General features: G+C 26.1%; 1 protein-coding gene across 1 annotated transcript; it reads right to left on the bottom strand.

Moving 5' to 3' along the window:
- Positions 1-4,737: 4,737 nt before the first annotated feature.
- On the bottom strand, positions 4,738-9,553 carry LOC129605994 (paired box protein Pax-6-like). Its single transcript, XM_055516037.1, has 6 exons — positions 9,116-9,553; positions 6,806-6,994; positions 6,604-6,744; positions 6,235-6,536; positions 5,946-6,140; positions 4,738-5,640 (listed from the first exon to the last, which is right to left on the bottom strand). Exons 1-6 carry the CDS (start codon positions 9,249-9,251, stop codon positions 4,738-4,740), a joined length of 1,866 nt encoding a protein of 621 aa, XP_055372012.1. The 5' UTR covers positions 9,252-9,553.
- Positions 9,554-10,932: the final 1,379 nt, after the last annotated feature.

Here is a 10,932-nt window from a genome sequence, read left to right as displayed (position 1 = left end):
TTCAATTATCTTCTTTGTAAAATTTAGTAAAATACCCGTGATCGCTGAGACGTAGACCATACTAAATAATAAAAAAATAAATTGCAGGTAATGTTGTTTCCATATATTATTGAACTAAAATATCTAAATGCAACATTTTGAATTACGATTCAATAAAAAATTTTCATAAATGAATTTAATTGCAATAATAATGTTACAAAACAATTAAGGTAAAGGCGTACATTGATGAGCGAATCTTACGTAAATCATAACAGCATACATTCCACTCAAAAATAACGAAACTATCACTTAAAAGCAAATCTAACACTTATTAAATACATAACGTTAAATGCGTTTAATTCTTAAATTCATAAAAGCACGTTCAAGCAATATAACCAATTTTTTTATAAGTTCAAAACTTGGACTTAATTCGAAAAAAAAATATTTAAAAAAAATATTTTGCCCTTTATATTTTTATTCAAAATTTTAGAACTCAGTAAAGTACGATGAACAAGTTTTGATAGAAAATATAGATAAAGCTAAACGTAATCAATCATTGAGCTTAGCTTGGAAAATTAAAATTTGAGTAATCTATGACTTCGGAACAAAGGTCGTTACCTCGAAAAGGTCGTGCAATCTAAACAAAAGAGTATTTATGTTTAAAATCAAATAAAGCGTTGCCAAACTCGAATTAGGAAACTTTTGATAGTAATTCCAGAACACAGATATTTAACAGCTCATAAAAATTTTCATGAATCTTCTTTTTTTTACTTATAATTAATTCTATGAGTACACACATATAAAATTTCAATACACTACAAAAGATCAAATCAAATAAATTAAAAATCAAACAAAACTCAAACCAACCATAATTTAAATTACAAGAATTTTTCAAACTGATCTTTGTACAAAATAAAAAGCAATCGTTATTTAGGTACAATACCGACTGACACTACATGTATTTTCGAATTCGATATGAGTCATTTTTAAACCGAAATTTCATGCAATATCTGATTCCATTCTGATCTTGTTTGCTTTAATTTGACAATTAATTCTCTATATATTCTTCTATATATTCAATAAAAATTAAAAAAAAAAAGAAAACAAAACTCCTAAAACCCGCATGACAGCTCCAAACTAATCTTTAAAAATAAAATCAAGAAACGAAAAACAAAAAAAAATATCATCATCCAATATTTTTATGATTATCAAATTGACTACAGAAGGCGACGAAAATTCGCGAAAAAGTGTCCAAAATAATTAAAATTCTTAAACGGAAGGTAACCGTAAAAAACCTGGAAATTGGATTTTATTAAATGTTATAAATTGGGTACGCATACCTCTTGCTTTTTTTCCTTTTATTTTTTTTTTGTGCTTTAACAACATTCGAGTATGTACATAAAATTACTGAAAATTATTCACTAATAAATAACATAAAATTTATTTGGAAAAATTAATTTTAAAATATTAATATTATGAAATTTGATATTTGAATGAATTCAGGATTTATTTTTTAACACGTTATATCCTTTTCTTCTTTAAGTGCAAGTATTGTAAGAAAAATTTCAGATCTAATTTCCATATATACACCGAACCGACTAACATCCTTTTCTATTTTTCGTTCTTTGTTATACTGGAAATCATTTCGTTCTTCATTTATTGGTAAAGATAAGTCTAAAGAATATTTTTCCATTAGATTAAACGACTATTATGATGATTAGCTGATTTGGAATAAGTGATTATATAGAAATCAATAAGAACAAAATAGCATTACCGAGGTACATTTAAAATTTCAAATAAAATCAGAAATGGAAACCAATATGATTCCAGAGTAAAATAAATTAAAAAAAATTAAAAAACGGATGTATCATAAAGGTAGTAGCATAAAATATATGAGATAAATATGCCAGGCCAATAAAATAGGCCAACAAAATTCAAAATTTTAAAATTCTAAATATCTAATTTAGTTTCATGAAATTTCACTTATACTCACATGTAATGTAATGGAACTAGCTTCAATTACTTAAAATAGTTCTTTAGGATGACAATTTTTTAAATTTTTATACTGAACACACATACAAGTATAAAATTCTACTTCCAAATTAACATTTGATTGCAATTTTTTGAATAACCAAATTCGACTTATTCATTTTTACCAAATCAATTTTCAATTGTCGCTCATGTTCTGCATTCAATGTAGAATCAATTAGATATTAAATTTTAATTATTACACTCTCAATGGAATTTTATGTTTTGAATTTTGCATTCGATTTCAAAAATTTAGAAAATATGAATTAAAAAGAACCAATTAAAATAAAAAAAAATAACTTTAAATTTACGAAAAAGCAAAGACAGCAAAAACAAACAGAAAACAATTTAAAAATTAAAAGACTACAAGTCCAACAATTGGAGACAATTAAAAATATTTCTATTGTATCCAATTGTTCAGAGGCAATTGGAATATTTTTAATTTTTTCAGAAACTATGAGAATCTAATTTTAATAGTAAATACTCCTAATCTCTTCAACTTAATATTAAACTTATCATCCATCACTTCATTTTCATTCCCGAAATGAAATTCGGAAAATTGATGATTGCTTAGCACACTTATACTTATTTACATAGTTTATTTTGCATACTTACTCCAATAGTCAAGAAACGATTTTGTTTTTATTCATCTTTACGAGGCACATACAGCTCTATAACATTTGCTTCCTTTGCATCAGAATGTTTTAGTTTTGAAATCTACATCTAATCTTGAAATTTTAATTATTTTTAATTTACACAAACCATTTGATAATATGATCAAGCTCAGTTAAAGTCAGGTATAGGTACATGTGGGCGTATGTACATAATATTATACATACATTATTTACAAATATGTAATGGTGTAAATTTCTAACGTTATTTCACGTGCTTTACAAATAAACATCACTTGTTCATGTTCACATCTCACAATTTCTTTTTTGTATACTATTTTTTTCTGGAATATCAAATTTTCACTTCCATATTTTTTTTTGTATAAAAACTTTTCATTCTCTTGAATTTTTCTATGCTCTGAAATTACATACGAATACGCAATTAATTAATGTATAAATATCATATAACAAAAATATTAAAAAAAAAAAGAAACAAAAGAATTGTTTTGATTTTAAAAGTGCATAAAGTGTACTTAAAAGAATAAATAAAAATAATGCAATAAATATTCTATGTAATAATTACTGAAGCAATGACAATTTCCTCTTTCTTATACTTGCTCTTATATGGCGCCACAGGTTAAAGTGATTTCCGCCTATCCCCAATAATTTTCTTTGTTATTATTAAGTTTGCAGCATTATTCTGTTATTTGGCACAGCTGTTTTTTCTGTATGAATCAATTTTTTTTTTGTTTTGATTAGAAATTTCTCCCATGTTTGCAGGCAAAAATATTCTCATTTGTTAAATTTCTGCCACAATTGTATTGATCGTGCAATCGCCATTTTTGTTTTTTTTTGCATTTTTTGTGCTTATTTCTTTTAAGGGAAGGAAAAATATTTTCAGTGATTTTCCTACTACAACAATTTGTTTTGTTTACTTGGGTCATATGACTAATTTTTTTATTACATTTAGTTTTGTATTGCTATTATTAGTTATCATTGCACCACTCCATTACACTTAATATTACCCAGGCATTAGCAACAATAATAATAAAATAAAGGGTTTTCCTAATATATTCACATTTAATTTACAATTGGCATAACTTAATTCATTTATAGTCTGAAATTAAAATCTTATTGATTATAGGATTTAAAGATTATTTCCTAAATAAATTTTCTCCTTTATCATATGTTCTGCCCAAATTACTGCACAGAATAGTTGTAGTTTAGGCCAAATTCATATTCTTAAAATCGATTTACTAATACTTTTGCAATATAATCAAAACATTCTACATCTGTATACTCCTTCAAAAACTTGTTCTTCATTATTGAACAAATTAAATTACTTAATTTTGATTTGATTTTTAAGAAAAAGCTTGAACTACTTTAGTTTTCATGTAAAGTTACAATTGTTATTTCAAACCAAATTGACGTGTCATAGAAAAAACAAATTATTTAATATAAAAAATATTTTTTCATTTATGTTTTTAAAGTATAATTTTACTCCTTAAATTTTTAAATTTCCAACCCAAGACTATCTTTCCTCATTCAGAATCAACCTTTGTTCTTTAAGTTACTAGACTAAATTTATAAATTAACTCGTATATGCATATTAAGACAACACGATAGGTTTAAAATGTTATACCCCACCATACACTACGAATTCCACTGATCTCATCCAGGATTTCACGCATTTTGAATTACACCTTATAGCAATATCACACCTTTCTTCTCTAACAATTTAAAGACAAATTTATTTAAATTTTTATATTTCTCTATTTATTTTATTTAATTTAGAATATAGCGTTTTTAAATTGTTTAATATAATAATTTTACATATATAGTATTCTCACATTACACTTAAACATAACTATAGTTTTGGAAAAATTTAATATATTTGCTCCTACTTACTACCTTACAATCATCTATTTTCTAACATATAGTAATAAAAATTACACACTTCTAAAAACTAAACAAATTATAAAAATGAAAAAAATAAATTGCACAACAAAATACTAAGTTTATACACAGGATAGTTAGGAATATAAACAAAAAATAATCCATGTTAAGGTATATGTGAATGTATGAAGACCTAAAGTAGGTATATAATAGTATACGTATTTTAACACTCAATATCTTCTCTAACTTCATCATCAACATTTACAACATCATCGTCATCGTCATTATCATTATTTTTAATATTATTTTCTAAATATCCTTTACTGCTATTATTTAAAGTTTCATTTATATAATGTCGAAACAGCCCTAAAGTAAATGCAGCCGCTGATGGATGCACTAATGATCTAAAAGCACTATTTTCACCTCCCATTGATAATGGAATTGATGCTGTGCTTGATATATGATGTTGTGTTGCTATCTTTGGTTGTATTTGAATTGTTGATTGGTGTTGTTGGGCTTGCTGCAATTGATGCTGCTGATGTGATATTTCTGTCTGCCGCAATAATTGTTGTTGCATTATTGTTGCTTCGGTATTCTCTTGTAACATTTTTGTATGGGTGATATTTTTCGGCAAAGACTGCTGGAAATTTTGTTGATGTAATCTTTGAAGGTAATTGGTGTTCTTTGAATATTTTTCTGCTGTTATTGGTGAGATTTGTTGATTCTGAATTGACGTTGCTGTTGACGTTACTAATGCTACTGTTTCTGAAGTTGATGATGTGGTTATTGTTGTTGGTGTTATTGTTGTTGTCGACGTTGATATTGTTGGTGTCGTTAAGAACGTTGCTGTTTTCGAACATAGGTTTTGATTGATAATTGAATTGTTGTTGTTTATCGTTGTTATTGATGGGTTCGTGCTGTTTATAGATTGATGTTGTGATGTCAGGTCGCAATTTAGATGGTGTGATAGATTCAATTGATAATGTGACGCCGTTTGCTGGGTTGATGTTTGATGCTGATTCACAGGATGCGATGATGTTACAGTCGCCATTGGTTGATCCTGCTGCTTCAATAATTTCACACGCTGATGACGTCTCTCCTTTGCTCGTCTGTTGGAAAACCAAACCTGTGATTGATTAATCAATGCGAATCGAATTTATGGTTAGTTTTTCAAAAAAATAAAATGGACAAAACATTTAACTTTGTGCGTTTCGTGTTAGAAAAATTACTTGTTTTAGCTACATTGATTTTTTTTGTCTTTAAACTAATTTAAGAAAAAGCATTAAATCTTACAAATGACAATTAAGAATATGTGAAAGAACCGCATCATATAGAGAAAAAATTAAAAAAAAAATAAGAAAATTTCAAACCATAGTCAAGAAAAAAGAGTGAATAATGAATCGATTAAGATATGGTTAAAAGAATCCCTACCTGAACTCTAGCCTCACTTAATGATGTACGCATTGCTAGCCGCTCCCTAGCCGTTACACAGGGATAATGTGATTTTTCAAATTCTTTTTCAAGCTCTTCTAGTTGTTCAGGAGTAAAAGTTGTTCGATTTCTTCGAAATTTTGGCTGCCCATCATCATCCTCATCCAGGGAATCATAATCTTCGCCCTCGACATCTTTTATGTTCAATTTAAAATCAAAACAAATAAGAAAATTTCAAAATTAGATATGAGATTTTAGAAGACAAATGTAGAAATTACACTATTTCGTGATAATTACCTATTAGTCTCTCAGAATGTGGTGATCCTAAACTGTCATTACTGCCAGAATCTGGTGAAGTTGTTCTTAATGTTCCTGTAGAGGAAATACTAAATAAAGGTATTCTAGGCGCTGGCCACATGTGTCCTGGGGAGATGGAATTTGGTGGCCAACTGAAGCTGCCATATGGTGAATGCGGATAAATACCATAACCTGTGACCCGAGCAAATTCAGCTGCAGCCCTTTCTGCTGCACGATTTCTTAAAATTCTATTAATAGATGAAACTGATGGTGCTGTTGCATTAGTACATACCTCTAAAATATTCAATGAAAAAAATTCCTATTTCATTCCAAAATACTTTCAATTGAACTTAAATTTTACCGTCTGATATTAATCTTTCTCTTATTTCCCATGCAAATATTGTAGGATTTTCTCTTTTATATTGTTCAATCTTTGAAACCACTGCCGGTGTTGCTACTTTTGGTTTTGAACCACCTATTAAACCAGCTGGACGCAATGAATCTATAAAATTTATTTGTTATTCTATATTGTATATATTTAATTTGTTTAATTAAAATTTTACTTAGTATTTTTGAAACAGTTCCCTGTTGATTTAAAACATGCTGAGCTAAGTTATAATCTCTTAGCCCGAATTTTGACAATTCTAAAATTCTATGCTGTTCAGCTAACTGCAATGATGTCGGATTAGTACCGTGTACAAATGCACCAGATGGAGGTACACCCGCCATTGGTAGAATTGGTGGAACTCCAACTGGAAAAATGAACGAAGAATTAGGATTTTTATTATTTTTATAAAATTAAAATATTGTTTTTGACCAGTTAAGCAAATATATCAAGAAAGCTGTTATTATTCATTAAAGTTATTTAGCGTTAACTTTATAATTATAGATACATCGAAAGTACTGCCATTCTCATAACATCAATAAGCATTCTAATAATCCAATTATAATTTGATTCACGCGTCATATTGATAACAAATTATTTAACTTAACATTAATTTGCATTGTTGTTTACATATTAATAATTCCTATTCTTAACACTTAAGGAAAAGGAAACGGACACATAAAATTTTAACAATATAAAAAACTTATTATGTAATAAATACCTAAATATATTGTTGCAACACTTCAAATGTTTGTATAGATTATAGATTTCACAAAAATAAGCCAAATAATTATTTTATTAAAGTCTCTTAAATTTTTTTAAATATTAAATAGCAAAAATATCTCAACAGCTGATTACAATTCCACAAAATCGTTTAAAAAATGTTGAGCTTATAGAAGTGCATTCTTTTGTTGCAATAATTTTTTATAAATTATTTTAAAGACTTCGCAATGCTCCTAGACAAAATATTATTTAATTTTAGTCTTAAATGTATATACCTATTTAGTTTCAAATTGCTATCTCCGATCTTTCTTTAGCATATAGCACAAAATTTTATATAATTTTATGTAAATTTTTTTTTAAATATCACTCATATTGTTTTAGGCGTATAACTTGAATTAGTAAGGGGGGAGGCGGGATTATTCTTTAAAAGTTTTGAGGTTTTTAGTATAGAATTTCTAAATTGAAAAATTTTATATTCGAATTGAAATTTATCCTAAAAATTACAAAATTTATGCATTCACCCGAAATGATGCGTTTAAAAGAATATTGGTGAACATGTTAAGAAAAAAATAGCAAATATTCACATACATATGTAATAAATATGTAAGTTGTAATAAATATTCACAAATGATTGGTACAAAAAAGTATAAAATCATAGTCTGCCATGCAGACCTTATTTTGAACAAATTTTCCGTAATTTTTATTTTATGCATTCCATGATATTTTAAATTTCATTGTTTTTTTCAACTTTTCAAATTTTGAATTTGAAGAAGAATTATTTGTGCGATAAAGGCGACACATCCTTAATATTTGTGAACATGTGAAAATGAACTTTTAGTGAAAGCAAAGATGAACTTAATTTCATTAAAATTTAAGTGTATTCTGTTAATTTAAGCAAATTCTGTTTTCATTTAAAAGAAAAACAACAAAATATTTTTTAATTTCTTTGATACAATAACAAAATTTTGTAGGTACTTTAGTTCTATATTCGAATCTGTATCTTGAAACCATTATAACGAGTTTTATTTACTTACTTATACTCTTTAAATCTAAGTCAATAAAATAAATCAAAAGTGTGAAATGCAATACTCAAGCTAACAAGATTCTGATTTTACAAAAAAAATTACTTTCTTTGAGTAACTTTTTCTTATAAGAATTCGTGAGGAATTCGAAAGTTATTATTAGTCAAATTATTTTGCAAATTCACTATTCGCTTACAACTTACGTTTATAAGACAATAAACGTCATAATTTTTGATTTTCAAAATAAGTTTATTGCTGATATGCACAATAGAAAGCACGTTGTGCATAATTTGCTCACAATACCTTTAAATTTTAGTTTGCAATTAGGTAGATATTTTATATGGAACTACAATAAAATATTGTAGGTTTATCTAAATTTTTAATAATAGCTTTTTTCTATTTTCTTGAACAAGTGACTTTCTATTGGTTGCATAAGGAAAGAATCCATTTCTTACATAATGATTTCTTTCAAACAAAGTTTTAATAAAAGACAATCTTATGTTATTTCACTAAAAGTACTTCAATATCAATATCCAATATAAATATTATTCTTACTTAAGTATTTTAAAATAAAACTATGTTTACACCCACATTTCAATTCAGACAAAATATTTTAAAATTATATAAACCAAACAATATTAAAAATCCCGTCGGGTTTGTTACGTTAAAAATTAAAAAAAAAAATTAAATAACCCCAAAAAACATTAATATTGGGTTAAATCTTCTGGTTTTTTAACTTTTACCTGTTGACGTTGGTAATGGTAATGATGAGGGCGAAATTAATCCCCCATCAGATGGTAATAAAGGTATATGTTTCATATGCCAAGGTGTTGTTGGTAATTTTCCAAAATCACTTTCAATATTTGGTCCGACTAACATGTTATAAAATAAATTTCTTTTAACAATGCAATCAGTTTTTTAAACAATTTTTTTTCTGTTTTTTTTTTTGTAAATAAATTTTTAATAAAATATTTTCAAACTTTCTTGTACACAAATTATTTCTTGTTTCAAAATCTTATTTTTTTAATATAATTTATTTTTTATGCATTTAAACAAAATTTAAAATATGTTTTAATTTATTATTGTACACATAATCATTTGAAATTTAATCCTCTTCACTTCACTTTTTTTTTTTTTATTAAACCCGGATTCTCTACTTAAATTATCAGTTTAAACATTCATTTCAACATCCGACAATAAACTGAATTTATAAAATCCTCTCGAACTCGGTTTAACCCTGTCAAATTACTTTAAGAACAATCATATTTTCATTTCATTCTATTTTTCCCTTATACACTATCTATCTCACTTTATCCAATAATTGTGCTTGTCAATTTGACAAAACGAAAAAGGTAAATTTTTATATAAAGTTTTTTTGTTTTGAATGTGTTGAAGTTTACCGTATATAAAAGAAATTGAAAGAGTACGATACACGAAAGTATGTACGATATATAAAAGTATGAAACTAATACTGTTAAAAATTTATGAGATTTTCTTTAATTTTGAGTTTTAACATACACTGTTATACAATGTCTAAAGATTTTAACACCTTTTCACCTATTTTTCATACACATCTTTACAAACTTTGAATGAAGTAAATATAAAATGGAATTAAAATTTTTTTTCAAAAAAAATTTTACTCAAACTTATATTGAACATACTGTGTTTGAAATAAAGTTGTGTTTGTGCGGTGTTATAATTTTACTCATTTACTGTATATATTTTATATGAGTATAAAATTACATAGTTTTATGAACTGGTCGATTGTTAATATGTATACACCTAATAAGAATACAAAAATAAGTATAGCGCTTCTGTTTGATATTTTTTTTTGTATTTAAGAGTAATGCTACTGATGGTATTGCATTATATAGCTGTCGAAAATTCGAAATACATATTTTATTCTAAAGTATAACATGTTTTTATGTGTGTACATAGAGTGAAATGTGAAATGTACATTAAAAATAAAAAAATCAACATGGAAAAGGTGAGTTTTATTACCAGTAGTCGTTATTATTATTTTGTGTCGTTGTTGCCGTTTATTGAATCAGAAAAAAAAACACATTATTTAAGCTTTGAATTGGACAATGATTATTGTAAAGAATTTCATGATATTGATTGATGTCAAATTTTTTTTATATTCACCATTTTCATATATTGTTTGTTGTTTTTTTTTTTTCAAAATAAACTGAACGAATAAAAAATAATCTGAGTTTCATTGTACACAATCATACAAACATAATATAGCTATTTAATGTGTATAGTTTTCATTTGGATTTATTTGAATGTATAAGTGTGCGATTATTTGAATAATTTTCTAATTTAATGGTTATATACCTGTTATAATGGTTACAGGAAGTCGTATATGAGTAGTTTTTATGGAGAAAATATAATTTTCTGATGGAAATTACTGGATGATTATTAATGGAATTATAAATTTTTGTGGTGGCTTTTCTTTTAGCATTTTCATTTTTTTAATTTCATTTTTTTTTTGAACTTTTAAGATCTTTAAGCGTTTGTTTTACTTACAGTTATTTAGTTTATTACTATGAATATTAAA

Source organism: Condylostylus longicornis, unplaced genomic scaffold, assembly GCF_029603195.1.
Source record: "Condylostylus longicornis isolate FDR11 unplaced genomic scaffold, ASM2960319v2 ptg000016l, whole genome shotgun sequence".
Lineage (NCBI taxonomy): Eukaryota > Metazoa > Arthropoda > Insecta > Diptera > Dolichopodidae > Condylostylus > Condylostylus longicornis.
The sequence above is the reverse complement of the archived record's forward strand: the minus strand, read 5'-3'. Positions and strand labels throughout refer to the sequence as shown.